At 36.2% G+C, this 21,538-nt stretch overlaps 2 protein-coding genes across 3 annotated transcripts in view; both read right to left on the bottom strand.

Annotated features, from left to right (window-relative positions):
* Positions 1-342: 342 nt before the first annotated feature.
* Positions 343-14,306, bottom strand: TTN7 (Structural maintenance of chromosomes (SMC) family protein). Its single transcript, XM_087325996.1, has 28 exons — positions 14,182-14,306; positions 13,140-13,215; positions 10,174-10,212; positions 10,023-10,090; positions 9,869-9,940; positions 9,376-9,455; positions 9,209-9,287; positions 9,002-9,119; positions 8,743-8,918; positions 8,413-8,658; positions 8,210-8,331; positions 7,618-7,762; positions 7,349-7,521; positions 7,169-7,268; positions 6,732-6,868; positions 6,189-6,390; positions 5,994-6,081; positions 5,479-5,628; positions 4,875-5,026; positions 4,618-4,809; positions 3,864-4,047; positions 3,673-3,743; positions 3,433-3,584; positions 2,947-3,115; positions 2,714-2,863; positions 2,509-2,604; positions 1,421-1,595; positions 343-898 (listed from the first exon to the last, which is right to left on the bottom strand). Exons 1-28 carry the CDS (start codon positions 14,194-14,196, stop codon positions 708-710), a joined length of 3,618 nt encoding a protein of 1,205 aa, XP_087182122.1. The 5' UTR covers positions 14,197-14,306; the 3' UTR covers positions 343-707.
* A 3,005-nt stretch (positions 14,307-17,311) lies between these two features.
* Positions 17,312-21,538, bottom strand: part of LOC147859199 (phosphatidylinositol/phosphatidylcholine transfer protein SFH11-like) — a 29,564-nt gene continuing 25,337 nt past the window's right edge. For both annotated transcript variants that reach the window (XM_087325278.1, XM_087325279.1), the window contains one exon: positions 17,312-17,734. In XM_087325278.1, coding sequence (XP_087181404.1) covers positions 17,702-17,734 — 33 coding nt within the window. In that variant the 3' untranslated portion in view covers positions 17,312-17,701. The remainder of the gene's footprint in view (positions 17,735-21,538) is intronic.

Below are 21,538 nucleotides of genomic sequence, written 5' to 3'. Positions count from 1 at the left end.
AGTCTTCTACAATCCACTTAATAATGAGGCGATTGACACATTTAAGAATCTAGCATATATGGTGATACAAAACTTACAATTATGCAACATGTAATGTAAGCAAATATGAGGTTAAACCCCAATACAAATTCTTGTAATACTTTTGATAATACAAAGCTCAAGCCAACATGAAGTATCAAACTAGTGAGAGAAGATGCACACTAAGCTTTTTTTCAAATTAGCTAATCCAAGACATTTACATTGATTGTAACAAGTTTTGCATTAATGCAATTCCATCACGCTATGAATAAACTCAGCAGCTTCTTGATGCAAGTTGTGCATTAAGTATAAGACACAATAGCATTGTTCAAATTACCAAATTTGGTTAAAAGACTATTTATTCTTTGATTCATCAAAACTAAGTGGAAAAACAAACTGTTAGTTGAGTTACAAACGCTATGGAAAATGTAAAAAAATAAAAAAAGCTTTGTCATTTGGTAGACTTACACAGAAAGTGGACTAGAGATGAAGGTGATACATTCTTGGCATTCATGTACATATTTAGGTAAAAAAATCTTACCATTATTAGCAGTAAATATACAAACCTACTGGCTGAGGGTACACTGGGAGGGGGGATTATATTTTTGATCATCATAGGCATTCTATTCTTCTTCCATTTGTTTTGGATACTCAGATTTCTTCTGAATAATAATGGAAAACACTTTTTCTCACTCATTTTGGTGACTTTGATCCTGCTCAATGAAGTATAGTGCATCTTCTTTGCTTATAACATCGACTCGACTCACACGGTTTTTGTGTGTCACACCATATACCCGGTCAGCAACTTTAACCAGCTCCGGACGAAATGTTGTTGTAATGAACTGCGTATTTGATGTGTCTGCTTGCCTTTTTATCATATCTAGCACAAGTTAAATGTTAAGATAAACATCCTAGAAATAAAGGCAAAAAACCAGCATATCGACCTTTTAGCTATTCGACCAGCATATCCCAAAGTTTTACAGTTTTAGCTATGGTGGTAAATAATTGCTGTACATATGGGCGTGTTAGTAATTTGAAAACTTGGATTATTCCAGTAAATACTCAGCAATGAGTGGGTATTTTGGAGATTCTCCCATTGAAATAATGGAAATTGAGCAAAAACAAAATCTAAGAGATAACCAAGTATTTCTTTATTTCCCTAGGATTCCCAATTTCTGTTTGTTTCTCACAATGCCCTTGGTTAAACCCAAATGAGAGAAAAGGGAGGGTTTGTGCATTTTTCGGCACAAATAGCAAATATAATTGCTTGAGAAAGGGGTTGACTAAGAGCGCTCGGAGAAACAACAAAAACTTAAGGCATTTGGGGAAATGATGGAAAAGTACTGTATTTCGGTGGTTGTCCTTGAAAGAGAAAAAAGAAAGTAAGCAAAAATTAGGATACTTCCAACTGCAGTTCTGTACTGGGGATCTAATGCTGCATCGATTTCATCAAAAAGATAAAATGGAGCCGGATCACATCTTTGTATAGCAAATATCAAAGCTAAGGCAACGACTGTTTTTTGTCCACCAGATAATTGTTTCATTGATTGAGTTTCACCTTGTCCTGTGAAAGATACCTGAGCAAGAAAAAAAGATACATAGTATTTACACCACTAAATGACCATGATGGCCTATCAGATGTGCAAAAATTTCAATTATTTATGTTAACTTGTCAATATAATGTATCTCACATCTCTTGGCAGGAAAAAAAACCACTATAAGACACATCTTACATGCATCGGAGGATGGATTTATCATTAGGACTTCTTAAATGGACATACATCTATCCTATGCGCTGCACACTGATAGAGCAGCTGCAGAAATCTTCACATAAGTTAGGGATTGACATAGGCATATGTGCATGAATATTGCCAAATTTGTCATTAGGGAGTTGAATTTGAAGAACACAATGTTTGTCACTGTACTTTTCTTATGAAATAAGAGGGAGATACCATTTCCACTTTAAGCAAGGCTTTGGCATACTATGCAACATAATGGAATATGAGCACCAATGGTGCATGGGGATTTTCTTGCTAGAACTCAAGAGACACAGGGAGAAGTTGTTGCAGAACAACAATGCAACCACACAAGCTCATCAACAAAGGATAATCACAACTTTCTTTAGCACCATGACTCCTATTCATGCTAAAAAGTTGATCAAGGGTTACGCAAATGAGCTCACAGCCAAGACATTGCAAGAGGGTTACAATATATTGGGCAATAGCAATTTGTTGTGCATGTAGGTCCTGGCCTTGTAGACCACGACCTCACCACCCTTGTCATCAATAAATCAAGGCCATTATCTTCTACAATCATAAGTGTTTCCCTTGCTTCGGGGATCTCTCTATTTTCGATTGACCTATTGCTAGACGTATTTTGAAGACAAACTTCAATCTACCTGACTTGAGAATCTTACAAATGTATCAATAACAAGATATAATTTTATAAACAAACACTTTTCAACTCACAAAAATAATATTTGATGCTTACCTTGACTTTTACTCCAATGTATTTTTCGACCCTACCTTCATTGTCTGCATTCCGATCAACATCTTCATCTGCATCCTCATCATCAATCTCATCTGCCTATCAACACAATTAAGAAATCAGAATAAATACCTTGAATTCTTGATTGATAACAAGAGATCCATATTCAAAGCAATCTGCAAGAAATAGAGGCATATTCGACCCTTACCTTCCTCTTTTTCATCATAACAAGAGATCCATGGCCACCGGATACAAGTTCAGCAAAGGACTCCTTAAAATTCTTGGCAACACTTTTAAATGTTCTTTCGATAGATTCATCTTTGCGTTGATCCAACACAGAAATTAGTTCCCTTATTTTCTGCAAGTGAAACAATGGATCATAAACCATCTGCAATATGCAAAAAAATAAAATTATATTCATCAATGACAAAATAATAATACCTCATCTCCTGCATCAAGCTCAGCTTGCCTTTTATGCAACTCCTCCCGTTGCTCGGTGAAATTTACATATTGATCTAAGGCTTTCTTGTTAACATGGCTAAATTTCTTCAGTTGCTCATTGCAGTTGTGCAGCATTTTATGTAGCTCCTTTAAAGTCTTTTTCTGGTACCTGGGGGGAACTATCACAAATAATAAGAGCTAGACCCGTTCTATGCATCTCAAATTCTCAACTCTGAAATATCCTTATAATAAGAGAGAGAAAAGAGGATGGATAAATTGAGCATATAATTGTTCAAATAGCACATATAATTGAGAAAAAAGGGATGAATTGTACTGATCATATAATTGCTGAAGTATCACATAGAACTTTTTGAGAGGTGGCTGACAGGGATTTTAGAGAAATGACACAAACTTAGGGGCATTAGGGGGAAATAAACAGAACTTGGGGTATTTTAGGATTATTTTCCCGAATGTATGAGACATTACTTTTCAAATGCATCTGATGGTAAAGATCCAAGATCCCTAATTTTCTTCATGACATCCTCACGTTTTGCTTGAAGAAGATTTCTTCTGTTTAGTAATTGTTCAAGATCCTTCTTTTCATCCTGAAGGGTTTTTTCATAGTTCTCCTCCAATGTCTGCATCAAGAAACAGAAAATCAGACTTACGGGAGAAAGATCCAACAGAAATCAAGCTCATAGTAAGTAAAAATTTATAGCAAATCACCTTAAGTTCATCTTTCCCCGCCTTCAGATCATTGACTTGTTTTATATGCTTCTCAATTTGATCAACTATTCCTGCATATAAAAAGACATCAAATTTAACACATTTAAGCTATAGTGTAAGAGCAATAATAAACCGATATAGAAGGAAAGGTTGTACAGAAAAATATTAATAAGGTTGCGCATTTAACTAACCTTTTAAGTTCTTTGTTGCTTCCTCCACAACTCTTTTTGCAGTTTGTAGCTCTTGCCTCTTTGTTTCAAGATCTGCTTGAAGAACATCTGGATCATTTGAGGTAAGCTGTAACTCAAGTTCTTGTTGACGCTTCACTAAGTTTGTTGAAAGGCCAGCTTCAAGTTCACTTTTTCTTGTTTCTGTCTGTAGAAAGAAAAAAGAAAGCTATGTTAATTTCTTTGAAGAGGCCAAAATGTCCTATAAGACCAAGCTTCTTTTGAAAAGAAAATCAAACTTCCACACTTGACTATTGAAACATAGATGCAAACTCCTGAACTTGACAATATCTGTATGTGTGTGTTTGCAAAAGAACTTCTGACTTGACAACAAAAATATATCTGCAAATAAACTTCCAAACTTGACATTCGTAGGTTGTACAACTAGAGTACGGTGTGGCCGTACAACTATATTATGCAAAAATACGGTTTGTAACAGATATCAAAAATTGTTTTTTTATCATAATGTTAAAAATGTCCTTAAAATCCTAAAACAAACCATATAATGCATAAATACAGTTTGTAACAGATGTTGAAAATTATTTTTTTAACAAAATGTTAAAAATAACAAAACAAATTTTTAACAATAGAAGAAATTAGAATATATATATGTATACAAAACTTCTGACCCAAACAATAGAAATATATGTATGCAAGCCTTCAGAAACCCACAATGCTACAGTCACTCTGAAACTTCTCTCAGAAAACAGCATCATACCTCCATTCTGGTTGTCTTACATTTGACGAGTCTCTCCTTGAGTTGTGTTATCTCTGGATTCAATGATGATAATAGGGTTCTTTCTTTAGGAGTCAATTGATCAATCAAATCTGTACCCATTTCGGCTCCTTTTACTGCCAAAGAGGCTTCTAATTGCTGAATCTGTTTATGAGCATTCGCTAGCAGCTTTTCCTGTTATGATTCAAAATAATGAGCACTTATCTGAAGCAAAACCACAAGTTGGCATATCAGTTCACCTTTTTCTCTAATGCTTTAACAATGAATGCTTCCTGTTTGTTTATGTTTGACAAATCCTGTTGCAGCTGCTCTACTTCAGATTTATGATGGCTTCTCTTTGCATCCAACTTTTGTTGCTCACTCACAATTCCTGTTATTTTCTGGTCGATATGTATAACTCATTTAAGGAATGGAATAATAGATACTGTAAATCTTAGCATATAGCATGTCATAATAAAAAGCAGATAGCTGGATATCCCAACAAAAACATTTACACCTATGGAATTCTTTCTCTTTTTATAAATGGGACTGTATTACTTAAAAAACAAAAATATAGCTGCAGTGATACGCATCTAGCACCAAAAGCCTAGTATAAAATCTGGCACATGGTTAGCAGGTAAAAAGTTGTAATTATACAAACCCAGAAGAAAAGAAAAAAGGTAGGAAAAACTAGAGGACAAACATCTATGGACTCCTGTTATCACTCTTTGTACAATTATGTGCATGCATAGGACACAGTGAAGCAAGAACCACATATGCGGGAGACTATTCATAAAGAGTTTATCCAATGGCGCAATCTTTCTTATGTTTATTGAGGTGGATCATATATCATCAAAAGGATATCTTGAAGTGACGCTCTAATCTCTTCCAGCTCATCATATTTGGAATTTATATATTTTGTGCCTTCTCTTATTGTACTGATGAGTTTTAATTTGGATCTTCTGTGGTCATAAAAGCCTCCAGTCATGCCACCTTTTTTGCTGACTTGATCACCTTTTGAACAAGCACAAAGCACATTAATGGAAAATTTAAAGGAAAAAAGGCTACAACCAAAAGATAAATTTCAGAGGTAAAATGGCTAGAATGTAATTAATCAAGAGAAGTGTCGAGGTATGTTACAGATATATCATTACCCTTGTTTATTAAGAAAATAGGGTGGTGTTTTCTGTACGAAACTTATTCAGAATTGCTGGATGGTCTTATTCTAAGAGAAGTACAAAGCATGGTATATATAAGGGGCATAACCAAGAAACTCAGCTATATCCCCAATAGATATCATGCAAAATAAACCACAGCAGTGGTGTATATCTCCAAGTAATGATACTAAAACCAAAGAAGATTGTATAGATCATCATTACCCTCTAAGGTGATGCAATCAAGCTCATCAGTGCGTGCTACAGTTGTCGCCACATCCAGATCACGGCAAATGACAGTTCTTCCAAACACCTATAAGGAAAAGGCTCCAAACTGAGTTTCAGCTACCAAAACACATCTTAAATCTCACTACAAGAAAATGTGACTTCAAATAATAACCATTCAGAAGGGTTTTTTACCTGTGCAAATGCTGCGGAGAAATGAGGACCAAACTTCAGCTTTTTGAGGAGGGGAACAACATCTGGATTGTTCGGATAATTTGTTCTTGGCGCATGCACTCTATTCAGAGGCATAAAGGTGACTCTTCCACCTTTCTCAGCACTCAGATAGCGGATGATTTTGGTTGATATCTCATCATTCTCAACCACCACATGAAACAAGCTGCAACATTAGAAAAAGGGCAAGAAATCATGACTTTTTACAGATGTGTTATACAAAGTCTACTCTAATTACAGAGGTGTAGAAATTACATTTCAAAATTTCAACCAAGCAAAAAGCATGTTAGATGGTCCTTGAAGTGTACAGAAAAAGATCAATTTCCTTATGGATATCACCCAAACAACCCTTATTAAAGCATCCATATAATTAGCATTCCATCTTGAAAAGTTCCAAGTCAAATCAGCCAACAAAAGATGGTCTGAAACCACGGTATTATTCTGATTCATTAGGGTGGCATAGAATTTGTACTACCACATATTATTTGCCAATCAGTTACAAATTACCTGTTCCCTGCAGTAACTTCAATTGCCGTGAAAAATTTTTCATCACAATCCAGCAGCTCACAAATTGGTCCATGTACACCAGAAATATTATGGTCTTTGCATATCCGCCTCACTGAGTTCAATCCCCTTCTTATATCCTGGATACAAATTGAAGCTATAGCATTTATAGTCTATAAATGAAAGGGAAAAACTCTGAAACATCCCCAGCTTTATTTTTAATTTCCTCAAATGCCCCAGCTCAAACCCCGATGAGAAAAAGGGGATTCAAATATAATTAAGAAAAAGTAGACGAATCAACCATTTATTGCTCAAATATCATATGTAACTGTCTGTCAGGAGGTTGTCCAAGGAAATTTGGAGAAGTAAATAAAAAGTTGGGGTACTTTTAGAGTTTTTCCCATAATGAAACATTAGCAGCATTATCAAGGTAGCCATACCCCTGGAGCAGCATGATCTAGATTTTTTTCAGCTTTCATAATCTCTGCTTTAAGCTTCTCAATTTCACTTGTTGTGTCATTTTCTTTCTTCCAAAGCTTTCTGTATATGAAGACTTATCACTATCAGAAATTCAAGATACACAAGTGATGACCAAATCCAAGGGGAATAGGAGAACTTACTTCCTGGTTTCTTGTAGTTCATCACGTTGAACTTTAAGAACAGTCAATTCATCTTGGCATTTCTCTATGGTTGCTTGATGTTCTTGGCGCTCTCTCAAACGAGCTTCCTTATTAAGGGACAGTTGGATTACGTCTTCTTTTAGCTCTTTGATTTCTTTTGTGAGGTTTTCAGCCTGGTTGATGATAATAAAGATCAGCAATTGATATTCGTTTTAGCATTAATATTGATTGATCAAGCAGAACAAGAGCAAGGGATTACAAAGCCAAACCTGTGAAATGTTTGTAGCACAAACAGACTGAAGTTGATCAATTTCATTCTGCAACCATTTGTCTCTTGCAGCTTTATTTGAAAACTGTGTAGCACGTCCTTGCTTCTGATAAAGAAGACTAAGCTGCTTCTCACAATCATTTATTCTTCAGAGAGAGAGAAGAACGAAAGAACAACATATTAACATCTTTTAAGAGGCCAAAATGGCATATAAGACCAAACAAGAGAGAAAAACAGAGAATCTTTAAATGTGATGTCCTTAACATTCTTGTGAAATGAACTTGAACCATAGCTGATAATGTGCTCCATTTTACCACAGTTAATAATATGATATCTATCTCAAAATGTTAAAGAGGCATATTTCTTTGAAGTTTCAAAATAGATAAGCCAGACATATGTAATTATCCAAACACAAAATGGGACACAAAGAGTGGCGGAGTTGAGACCGTTGTATTTTACTATGCCTCCTTAAGGAGAACAAAGCTACTCAAAACTTTATAATAAAAATAAAAAATGTATTGATTGAGGTACAGATAGAAATCACTGAGATTGAAACTTCCTATACAAGTTTAAGACCTGATAGACACATGTACCTATTATTCATTTCTTCTTCTTCCTGTACTTGTTTGTCATACAAAGGCTTAACTTCGTCTAATTCCCTTTTTGATCTCTGAACTTCTCTGTCAAGGGCCTTCAGTTCATTCATTATCTCTTCCTGCACATTGGTTGCAAAAGTAAGACACAATTTTATTTAAATCATATCTGTGATTTGAAGATCTTTCTATAATTGTACAACCTTTGATCGGGCCTCACTACTAAGTCTTTCTTCGAAGTCTTTGACATCAAGTTCAAGTTTTGTATATGTCTGTAGTGCTTGCGTTTTCTGTTTATTTGCAATCTCTCTCTCCTTACTTAAATCTTGCAGCTCTTTGTTGATATTTTTCAAATCTTTGTCTAATGTCTTCAATCGACCATGTGATTCCAATACATTGTTATACATGGCAGTGGACTTTTCAGAAACCTTTGCACGTGCCAGCTCAATCTTCAAGATGAAAGACAATGGTGGAAATTATATTCAATCATAAAAAAGAACTAGAAATGTTTTATGTATTTATAGCTTGTGCACCTCCTCCAGCTTTTGTCTTGCATCAAGTAATTCTTTCTCAAAAATTGTATACTCTAAGGACCTCCTCTGTTTATCTAATTGCTGGTATTTTTTGAGCTCCTCTTTTTCCTCATCTAATTCATGCAGTCTTTCTTCAATATATTGGACTACTTCAATTATCTGCTTTCTCCGATTTTCTGCCCATTAGACAAACCTAGAGTCAGAAAAAAACGTTCATCTCTTTTACTAAAGTCCTGGTTATAAAATGTCTATAACTTGCCAGTATCTTGCATGATCTTCAAGCTTTCTTTCCTTCTTTCTTCATAAACACGAGTCCCACCAATCTCTTTTAACAGATCTAGGCGTTCTGCATCTTTCATTAATGTCAATGAAGCAATCTGTGATGCAAAAATTCGTTATAGTCAATGAAATAGATTTAACATAAGAAATGAAGATCCCATGGAAAAAGAATTTTGAACAACTTCACCTTGCCTTGCTGAACAACATAGTAGGGGTTAGAGCGAGAAAATCCTGCACTTTCCAGAAGATTCATGACCTCTGTTTTCCTGTCATGTTTACAACCTATTACCTAAGTAATCTCTCATAGACATACAGCATATTGTTATCATAGTTCTGAATTCACTCAAAACCCACGTGATATGCTTTTTATCAAGAAAATATTCATCTTTCTTTAACCCAATAGTCCTTCTTAAGTGTACTTCATCTCTATCAACCTGCAAGCAAGATCACATCAACTTACTATTAGGGTCATCCAATTATATATATATACACACACACACACACACACAACATACATATGCTAAGCATGCCATTGCTTTTCAATTAAGAAAACAAGTTAGATACTGTTCATGAGAAGGGTGTTCAACTAATGAGAAAAGCCTGAATGGTTGCATACCTACTCTTATGAATAATTTTGCCCCTTGAGAATTAAGACAAAGTAGATACTAACACCACAGATTATACCTATTAAAAATGAACAGTGGGTCTACTTTATGGAATTTTAGACATACACTACTTTGCCTTAAACTGTTCATTGCTAAACTATTCCAACTGTTGCCACAAAAGCCTATAGCTAAAATACATTCCTTTCTAGATCACAACATGGATAGTGTCAAGTGTAAATTACCGGGATACGATTATCACTATTGTCGAATACAATCTCCACAAAGGCAGACAAAACTTGATGTCCTGCACCTTCCTGTAATAATGACCATTTACAGTATTACAGGTAAATATGTGAATTCCAAAATTCAAAGAGAAGCCAGAGATTGAAGACCTACATGAAGAAGTGCCTGCCTGTCCTCAGCTCGTAAATTGTGAAAGAGATCACTCAGAACAAACCGAATTGCTGCAACATCAAATGACTTTAGAATCCTCCAAAACGGAAATTTCAATAAATGTCATATTTCAGGGCATAAAACTTAATCATACCATGGAAAAAATTTGTCTTCCCTGACCCATTTGCGCCGACTGTTATAAGACATTAGAAATAATAACAGTATTCTCAGTAACACTAAACATATTGTAATGCTGTTTTCAAGATTACCACTGTTAGATAGGAAACTAAGAGTTTAAGCAATTACATTGATAAGAATAGTATTATGCTTTCTTTCTTATTCTCTTTTATGAAGGAAACAGTTACATGTCAATAATTCACTTCCAGAAACTATAAAAGAAGGCTTGGAAATGGGGAAACAATTCTGAGCCTAATTGTCCACATTTCATAGCTGCAGAACTTGCTGATTGTTCTCAACCCTGCCTAGAGATGTCTCTGAAGCAAGGGAAGCACCTGCAATGGCGGGAGATAATGGCCTTTATCTGTCAATGACGAGGATGGCGTGGTCATGGTTCACAAGGCCAAGGCCCTACGTGCACGACGAATTACTGATGCCCGTTCTATTGTAACCCCTTTGCAATGTTTTAGTTGGCAGCCCATTTGCATAGCCCTTGATTGATTTGTAGGAAGAAAAGGAGTGATGGGACTAAAGAAAGTTGTGAAGGTTTTTTGTTTATGAACTTGTGTGGCTTTGTGGTGTTTCAGCAACTTCTAACCATGTCTCTTGAGTTCTAGCAAGAAAATCCCCAAGCACTATTGGTTCACATATTCCATTGCTTAAAGAAGCTAACTTCATGCAGTTGGTTTCGATCAACGACCGTATTATTGCGGGCCGTCCAAATGATCTAGAGTGCCCATAATCTTGTCCATTGGAGAAAATAGGAATTGTTGGATAGGGCGCATGGTATTTGTCCAAATGGCCAAAAGTGTTTCCCAAACCTTCGGCCAGGAAATCTGTGAGAAAGAGATGCACTTAGTCTTTGTACAAATGATGAAGTAAATGAGCAAGTACATAATAAGTGTGGGACAATTTCCAATCCTCCACCACATCTTGCACAATGCGGCGAGGCTATCGATCACTTTTGAAGATTCGACCTAGTCAGGAGCACACACAATAGGTATCTCCATACCTATTGCTTAAGTGAAAGACCACAGGTCCATAAGCTTGAAAGCTTGTTTTTCCACCAGGACTGTGTTTTGTGTTTTGTACAAATGCATAGTGAAGAGTGACACAACTACAACACCACGGAACTCCTTTAATTGATAATAGTCTTTCCTTCTTCCCTCTTTCTTCTACTAGGCCTCTTCTCACATCTTCTTTATTTCTCCTTCCCTCTCTCATTCTTGGTTATAGGTTTATAGGTTTTTGGTTACATTCTTGATAGCCTATTCTTGCTTTCTAATGGATATACTTGAAACTATGTGAGGTGTTCAACACTTTAATAAACCTTAAATATAGACCTAGTTATCCTATTTTGACACTCACCTACTTTTTTCACACTATTTCTTCTATGTAGCTCCAATTTCAACATGCAAAATATTATTGCAAAGCTCATGTCATCAATTTTTAATGAATCTTTTCTTTCTAAATTTGGATAACGGATGAAGAAGTTATGAGCGGTTGTCTTGATCTGAATCTTCTTATCTATGACTTGTGTTTTTTTACTTTTTCCTGTTTTTGAAAAACGCCTTCATCTTTATCCATTCAATTTCTTCCTTCTTTGATTGTTGTGATGCTTGAATCCTATTCTTGAGTGTCCTAACGCCCAACATATTTGCAACTATCTTTTCTTTGGAACAAAATTTGACTTTACACGTAAATTCCCCATTGCATACCTATAGGGACTCCACAGGCTTCTAGCTATTGCATGAGCCCAGAGTGTGGTACAAATTTGAGGGCTTTTCAGAAATCCACAAAGCAACGACAAATCCTCTTATTATGGGCTCTAACCTCGTCAATAAGGGCTCAGAGGGTCAATACCAAAACAAGACATCGCAAACGCCACAACTAAAAGATATATAAATTAAACCACTGAAACTAGTTTAGATCATCTATGAACGATCCAAGTTTCATAATTAGTTCTCTGGTGAGTCATTATTAATTAAGAAGTCAAGTAGATACCCATCCTTATTTTGCTCCACCAAATGAAGTGTCATAGAAAGAAGATGATTGATACCAAACCTCCCTATCATAGGCCCATAACATCTTCCCTCTATACTTTGAGTAGTGATATGTTTAGTATCCTATATGCATGCCATGCTACACGGATCATTTCTTTCAAACCCCTAAGGTTCAAGGACATCAACCCCATGAAAAACTAGAACAGATCAGATCATTGTTGGGGGCCCAAAAAGAAAAGGAAAACTATAAGAAAAGAAAAAGGAAACCACTGTTTTCCACTTTTTTCCATGAAGATGTGAGATAGAGATGGATGATTTATTGGGAAGAAAAGACCAACATTTTTAGTACTAAGGTAAAGAATGGATGATTTTACATGAAGAAAAGATCAGCATTTTTGAGCATTACGGTGAAGAATGAAGAGAACACATTAACATATCCAAAGTTTCTACTCAAAAGGGATAATTATTTACAACCCTTACTAGAAAGGGAAAATGTAAATAAATAAATAAATCCAATCTTTTACAAATGCTTCCATGCGAAAGTGCCATGAAGGTGAATAATGCACACAAATAAAAGGTTAAAATGTTTCAAGGATAAAAGGAGCTGGGAAGGTGTATAACAATATAGGTGTGGTCGTTGATGAAAGGTTTAGTTCCTTATAGCACTTCAAACCAAACGGAAATCCTCGCTCTGTATTTGTTTCCAATGAGAAGTGGCATGGAGGTGGGTGATTTATGGGGGAGAAACTCAACATGTATGGCAATAAAACGAGCAAGAAAGGTGCACATCAACACAGTTGTGCTTCTCCAAAAAGAAAGGAGAAAATAACACTTTTTCATCTGTTTCCTTGGAGATCTGACATGGAGATGGATCATTTTGTCGCGTGGAAAACTAAAATTTTGGCATCATATGGAGAAAATGAACAGGAAAGGCACATACCAACACAGTTGTGCTTGCTGCTGAAAGGTTCAGTAGCAACCTGCTCTTTATAGCTCTTAAAGCCTTCGATTATAACCTGAAAGAAAGTCACAAAGCACATAATTTCACAGCATGAAACCATAATTCATAGGTTAGAAGGGCATACATGAATTCCACATCATTTATCCTAAATACCAAGAATTCACGCTACAGTTTTCAGATCTTTCATCAAAACTCTAATGAGACAATTTTGAGAAAGAAACAGTACAGAGTGTAAATGCTAAATGCACAGTGGAAAGATATTGTGGAAGAAACTGTTTATGGATTCATATCATAATTCTATGCACACTGTATTGTGAAAGAAACTGTTCACATCACAAACTCTGAATGAAAGGGTTTAGCTCTGGAAATACATAAATTTTATCCTTTTTGCACTGTTGTTGGTATATATTTCATCAGAATTTTAAGGAGGTCACACTGTGAGGGAAATTATAGGCATAATAAACCCCACATACAAAGAGTTATAGAGATATCTCAAACTTTGGAAGCTTCCATTTGCATATTTCAGAAGAATATGAAGGAAATAATTGTATTGAAAGAAACAGTAAGCATAGAAAAGCCTAATCTAGACAGAATGCTAGGCGTCAAGTTACAGAACTGATCTGAAATCATAGCACCCGAATTGCAAGAGTTGGAAAAAAAAATTAAGGCGTTTTCAGCTGATTTGGCAAATAATTAACAGAATGCAAAGGAAAAAAAGTGCGGTGGAAAAACGATTTCACGCCGTAACGCCCTAAGTGCACGGGTTTGGACAGATAATTGAGGCCTTTCGAGCTGAAAGAAAACCAGGTCACGTCATAAAACCCGAAACTGGAACAAAGAACTGACCTGTTTCAACCCATATTTCTTCAGAATTCCCAAAGAATACAAAGGTAAAAGAATATTGTGAACCCCTAAATGCAGGAATTGGGCACGACGATTTAAAGCCGGGGGTTTCTTTCAAATTAGATCGAAGGAAAGAAATTCTTGTGAAAGCGAGAGAGGAGAAGGGAAGAAGCAATACCTGCTTGATGTACATGGTGTCGAATCAGTCAGAAAGACAAGTCACGGCATGCGAGAAACAATGGTGGAAGAAGAAGCGGAAGAAGAAGAAGAGCTCGGACGCGGGAAAAGAAGAAAGGAGTGTACAGAAGAAGAAGAAGAAGAAGAAGAAGAAGGAGAAGAAATGAGCTCTCTCTAAAAACAAACAAGACAATATGTACATATAAAGTAAACAAGAAATAACAATAGAAAACAAGAAAAATGAAGGCATTGAAGGGGGGGGGGGGGGGTTCATTCATCAATCTTCACTCACTCGATAAAAATGAATGTTGGTTTTCCACTCGCATTCGCGTTCGCGTCCATCTATCTGCTCGCTCCCACGGACATGAAATCGGGTCTCACTCGGGCCTTCGGAGTGTAAAGGAGAGTTGCCCAACTCCGCTACTACTAGCTATATCTTAGAGCTTAAACAACATAGAGAGAATAATAAGCTACAAAATGTTGCCCCATAACCTTTTCTAATATTCACCACCATATAACCACTGGAATTTTTCAAGGACATGGGAGGGTGGGGGTAGGGATCGGCAATGGCTCGGCTCAAGTCCAAACCATTTAGCTAAACCGGTTTAACCCACTGGCTTAGCGGTTTAGCAGCTTGGCTCGGCTTGAGCCCTGCCAAACCGGTTAAGTCGATTATTAATTAAGTCATTATTCATACATAATGATAAAAGTTTTAAAAAAAAATTAAGTTAGAAGAATTAAAAATTTTAAGTTAGAATTGAGAACTTAGAGTCTAGAGAGTCAATTGTTCAATGTTCAAACAGACATAGCAGAGAGAGGGAGGGAGAGAAAAGGGGAACGATTGCACATGACGAAGACCTCCTGCAACCTGCAACAGTACATACTATACGCTTTCAGGCTTCTATGGTCTACCGACGGCATACCTATTACCGATTGGCGGCCCCTAGGCACATGGTCATTGCCAGTATATGTGATGTGGATGCTTTTGTTGCTCATGAGTCAGAAAAGGATAATATCTTATATGTTGAAATAGATGATGTCTATGTATCAAGGAATAAAAATGTTTATTTGACATACCACTTTAACACAACCTTGGCAATAAATTTTTGTGGTATGCTTATTGCCATATATCTAGCTGTGTATTTGAGGGGAAACGTGCACCGCTTCAAGTAATAACTGACTATTCAAATGCCTCACTAAGCAACACAATCCATAATGATGCAAATAGTGATTCCCCTCTCAAGGTTGCCTTGTTCTCTTTAGGGAACATGTGTATACACAGTGTGTGTTGATTGTAGTCACTTGGAATAAGTAGTAACAATCGGAAATGATTTGGTTCGGTTTGAGAGGGTCCAAACCGAACCGTTTACAAATGTTGAAACTTGAACCAAACCACGGCAAAAACCGTAAAAAACCGCGGTTTCGGTTTTCAACATAGGTTTAATTTTTAATTTTTAAAAATTTATAATATTTCATTTTTTAAAATTTTTAAAATTTTTAAGATGTTCCTAAAATGTGAGAATAAGGCCTAAAAATGCAAAGATTGTTTAAAAACAATTTTAGAATTTTTTAGAATTTTTAAAATTTTAAAAAATAAAATAAAAAACCGTTTAAACCGCAAAATTTTATTGCTAAAACCGAACCGAACCGTTTAAAAAAACCGTTTGAGAAGTAGAAAAACTCCAACCTTTTCAAGGGAAAATTTTTAATTGCTGAAACCAAACTGAACCACAAGCAAAGAGTTTCAACAACAACTTCTTCTTCTTGGGCCATCGACCCATGCTTGAACTGATGGTTGGTTTTCATTCATTGATAATAAAGTGGTTTTGATAGCTTCCTGCTCTATATGCCAACACACATCGCTATTGTTGATTTTCAAGAAAGGTGGATGAGACAACTCAACCTGCAATTTCCATTTGGGCACAAGGAAAGTGGGATGAATAATATTTTGTCTAGCACATTAAATTACATACATGTTGGGTTTCAATGGTTTCAGACAAGGTGGGATAGAAAACTAACATGATACCCACTCTATTAATGCATATCTATGATGTGGGTTTTGATTGGTAGTATAAAGTTGAGACTAATGAACTTGCCTTTAGAACACTCCATTTGATACATTGAATTTAATAAGTAAATCATGGTCCAAGTATCATTGACATAGCAACTTTATGGATTTTGCATAGTTTACCTCTAATGGTAAGTAATGATAACACAGACACCTTCGATTTGGAACCATGAAGCCCATTAGCATCCCTAGTTTGAACACTTGGAATCAAGAGGTTGCAACAATATGACACCTAAATATGCACGTACTCCAATTACCATTTGCTTTCATTGTCATGAATAGAAAGGTGAAAGGCACAAACACAAAGTCATGATATGTTCATGATTGGAAAAGTAAACTTAGTTCAATGAACTTTCTATGGGAAACTAAACACCAATCCACTTAGTAAATAGAGTGAACATGCAATAAAACACTCTCATAAAAATTGTTATTGGGCCAATTAAATTTTTATTGTCGAAAATTTATATTGAGAAAGCTCCTTAACTAAAAAACCATCATCCAAAGAGAGTCCGAGGAAATAAAAAGAGTGCAATAAACTTGTGATGATCATTATAGACAAGTGAAACTATCCAATCAAATCATATTAAAGTGACTCATTGGATGGTAGTAGAAGCTATCTTTGTTTACTCATGAATGGACTCCTTAAATTTAGCAATCACAAAATCTTCCAATGATTGATATTACTTTACAATAATATTTTCTTCCGGTAGACTTAAGCTTTTAAACATATCCAAACATTTTAAAACAGGCAAAAAAATCAAAATTATATTTTACAAAGCAGTTGTATTAGTAATCACATCAATATAGATTTTTCAAGCAGGATCAGGAAAGGTTTGCATGTGGTTACAAGTTCACGTCTCATTGTCCAAAGAGACAACCTCTCTGATGATATTCTGATATACTCATTAGAAGCATACAAAAGCAAACATCGACAAATATTCCTTTGATAATTATTTCCAAATTTTGTTGAAGAATTCATCACATAATAAATAAATTTATCTTTGTATTAAAGCTGAGACTTATAATAAACCAACACAATAAATGGGAACAATTCATTTAAAGCGATTCAAATAACGAATTTTTATATTAATATTCGAGGTTCCAACAATCAAACAATATTTAGAATGACTTGAACAATCAGAAGTTGATTCGAAACCAAACTACACACTTTTATACATGGCTCTGTGGCCTTGTAGCCACAAACATGAATAAATTCTCCATGCCGCGCAGCTCTATTTATTGATTGGTGCTCGTATTATTTCTCGATTCAAATAAAGAATTTCATACTGGTACAACATCTCCAAAACCACCACATAGCGGCACTGATTTTAAGAAACTTCAAATTGAATTGCCATTGTGTGAAGCTCTAATTTTGTAGGTGCCACGAAATTGCCATGAGTTTATGAATTTTCACACATTTTGATGTATATACAAAAGAACAGCAAGACTCCTCTTATCCCCCACAGAAGCATCGCGATAATTTGCTCTGTTTAAAAGAGATTCTCACTCACACACACAAAGCCTGCACTCACTCTCGTATTGGGACTAGTGAACCATTGTGGTAAGCCAATTTTTTAGTAACCCACCAATTAGGTCAATAGAAGAAGTAGTCTATCTCAGAGGATACAGAGTGACACGCCTCAGGCAGAATCCCAAGACGGTTCACTATGAGTACATTGATGTCATACAACATCAAATGACAATGTCGATGAGCTGACTGACTCACTTATAGTCTACACCTCCTGGATTTATTTATTTTGTGCATTATATGGCCTGTATTACTTGTATCTATAGTACCTATATCATTATACTTCAAATAGACTAGTTGCATAAGGCAGCTATTTAGGCTTGGTACAGTCTACTTTGTTTAATTTACCAAAATCTCCTTAGGCTTGGTTCCATAGGTCACTTGGGCTTTTTTGGATACATGAACGTAATATTGAAATTGATACCATCAGCAAACCGCTGTGGGATGGCTAGGATACCTTAGACAGCTTTTTAATCATTTTCCTACTATATGACATTTTGACATGTAATTGTTTAACAGGTTTCATACACTAATTTTGGTCTCTGCGAGAGGATTAAACATAGTCTTTTCTTTCACACCTAACACCCCATGGACTAATTCTGTTGACATATTTTGGTGGTGATATGTGTGAACACACTTAGGACAATGATGTGTGAACATACTTAGGATAGTGATGTGTGTCAACACACTTAGGACAGCGGTGTGTGTGAACACACTTCGAAACACTGGGGCATTTTTTCACTCTTTAGGAGGTTTTTTCCCCTTGTCTATAAATACTCTCATAACCCTAAAGTGGTTAAGTTTTTGTGATTCAAAACAAGAACCCAATAGTGGTATCAAAGCAACTAAGCAACGCTTGAGCAGAAATGCAACGAGCGAACAACAAGGCGATGACTCCCATACGCAATTTGTCTGCGCCATTTGTGGTGGCATTTTTCTGCTGCTGCAAAACAAATTTCTGCATGTTTTCTTCCTCTGCGCAGTTTCTGTTGTGTTTTTTTTCTGCTTCCAAGTCGATTCAATCCTACTAAAAGCCTTCTTGAGTCTTCTGTGACATTCCTACAACCTTCTTCTCTGCCGTTGCTAAACAGAAATCAAGTTGATTCAATCCTACTAAAAGCCTCCTTGAGTCTTCTATGACATTCCTACAACCTTCTTCTTTGCCGTTGCTAAACAGAAATCAGATTTGCTTCCATTTCTCTTCGCTGGTTCATCTTTTAAGTCAAAAAGGTACATTATCCCCTTTTTTTGCATCAAAACGTCTTCAGTCAATGGCCATGGCTGAGAGCAATGATGTTGTAAAGAATCTACCTCTAGTAGAGTTGAGTATTCAGAAGTGTAGTGTGTGTGTGAGAGAGAGTGAGTGTATAAGCAAGAGAAGGAATCAGAGAGAATAACCAGAAAATAAGAAAACACACAGTAGGGGGATGACAACTTATACACTTACGAGAGCTATATTAATTAACTAAAGATAATCAACAAAACAGAATCGGCAAAGGGGGTTTTATATACAAGTCCTCAAGGGACTGCCATATTAAATATGTTGGTGGAATCTAACCAAGATATCCACTTGAGTACGATTTGGTCATAAGAATATATGATATTCTTTGACCACATTAAGACTCGACAACTACACGGATAACAATAAAGTGTGCTCACACACTTTTTCACACATCGTCCTTTTCTTCATAAGCACATGTTCACACAAGTTGAGCTTGATTCTCAACAGATATATTTCAGATACTTGTTGTTGAGGATAAATTGGATGAGGCAAATTACCCTCTCTAGGCTTATATGATGCGCCATGTATTAGTAGCAAAAGGGTTGTGGAATGTGGTTTAGGGGGTTGAAAAACGTCCTGTTGTTGAGAACACAAATGCTGATGGTACTGATTCTGTCGAGGGTGTTGATCATCCTACTCATGCTCATGCTACCGTTTCTATTGTACCAAATGGAGAGCAACTTCGTTGGGATGGCAGAGATGCTCAAACACATGCTTTGATAGCTTTGTCTGTGAAACGAACCATTATTCCCCATATTTGCTCTTGCAAGACAGCAAAGGATGCTTGGGATACTCTTACCACTTTGTACCAAGGAAGAAATGAGGCTCATGTTGCTTATCTCCGAAAACAGTTGGAGAGTGAGCACATGAATGAAGGTGATTCTATGGACAACTTTCTTACGAAAATCAAAGATTTAAAGGAACAATTAATTTCTGCTGATTAAATGATACCAAATAGTTCACTTGTGTAGACCGTTCTAAATGGTCTTCCTGATTCGTATCAAAGTTTTGCTTCTACTCTTTGTTTAATGATGAAAGGTAATCCCATTGCCTTATCGTTCGAGGAGTTAGTTTCTGTTTTGTTATAGGAAGATGAGTCTAGGCAAAACAAGTCTATTATGTGTGTTGCAAATCTAGCTTTCCTAGCTGGTCAGAAGGGCAAAGATAAATGGAACTCATCTACTTCACAAATGAATGAAAAAAAACAAGAGCAGAAACAAAAACTGTTTTGCAAAGACTGATCATATTATAAAGAACTGTCCAAAATTGGCTGCAAAAGGGGCAAACAAAAAAGAGGCCGAACTCGTTTCAGAAGTCTCTGCACCGAAAACAGAGTTTGCAAATCTTTTGCAGAATGAAGAATGGGCATTTACTACTGTTTGCAGTTTTGACCCATCTTCCCTTGAACAATGTATGTCTGCCGTAGAATCAAATGTTTGGTACTTCCACAGTGGGGCAACCAAACATATTACCTCGCAGCGCAATTTCTTCACTTCATTGGAGCCTGCCCCTACAGGGATATTGTCACATGCGCCAACAACTCATCTTATCCAGTTACGGGTGTTGGTAAGATCATATTGACTACTGTTGATGGTAGTTCTTTCACCTTGTCAGATGATTTGTTTTTGCTAGGGATCAAGAAAAATCTGTTATCAGTTTTAGCATTCGCCAAGATTGGCTTAGTTGTTAAATTTGTTGATGATAGGTGTACAGTTCATTATCTGTTCAATGGCGATGTTATTATTGCTTCTGGCGTTTTATGTTGTGGGCTGTATAAGCTCATAGATTATGAAAGATCTATAAATGATTCATCAGGTGCAATACAGGATTCTCAAGCTATTTCTGATGCAAAGATCGCCTACAGAAATCTGAAATGGTGTCCTCCTTTCCAAAAGATGGTTCAGTTAGAGCTATGGAGAAATTGCAGATTCTTCATAGTGATGTACGTGGTCCTATGCAGACACATTCTCTTGGGAACTATCTTTACTTTGTGACTTTCGTTGATGACTTTTCCAGGCATGCATTGGTATATCCATTGAAGGCAAAGTCCGAAGTGTTCTGTGCTTCAAACAGTTCCTAGCTTTGGCTGAAAATCTGTTAGCTCCAAAGATGTGTATGATAGTTTGCTGCCTCTTTTTACAAGTGGAGAGTTAAGTGTTGGCCCACTTGAGGCATCATCTCAGCCTTTGGAAGCTACTCATAATGATGCAGATCATTCCGTTTCTGATGTAGACTTACATGATGCACTTACTGATGAGAGGGTTGATATAGAGGAGGCAAAGACTGCCTAAATGGCTGTTGCAGACTTTGCAAGATAGCAAATTAGAAGTTCCTTTGTCATACCGTACTCGTTCAAGTTCTCATAGTACTTGTTTTGCATCAGATTGTTAAGCTATGGCTGCCTCTAGTCTTTGTGATGAGAATTAGCCTGTTCCTTTTGATGAAGCACAAAATTCAGAAAATTGGATGGCTACTATGCA

The sequence above is a fragment of the Azolla caroliniana genome, unplaced genomic scaffold (assembly GCF_043228905.1).
Source record: "Azolla caroliniana isolate FFs.n. ecotype wild unplaced genomic scaffold, voAzoCaro1.0.p SCAF_10, whole genome shotgun sequence".
NCBI classification, from domain to species: domain Eukaryota; kingdom Viridiplantae; phylum Streptophyta; class Polypodiopsida; order Salviniales; family Salviniaceae; genus Azolla; species Azolla caroliniana.
Note: the sequence above shows the minus strand (reverse complement) of the source record. Positions and strands in the feature narration are given on the sequence as shown.

Coding starts and splice junctions, on each gene's coding strand:
- TTN7 (XM_087325996.1), bottom strand. Junction 9,120..9,208: donor ATGTTGTTCAGCAAGGCAAG/GTGAAGTTGTTC, acceptor TTTGCATCACAG/ATTGCTTCATTGACATTAAT. Junction 3,116..3,432: donor CCATCAGATGCATTTGAAAA/GTAATGTCTCAT, acceptor AGTTCCCCCCAG/GTACCAGAAAAAGACTTTAA.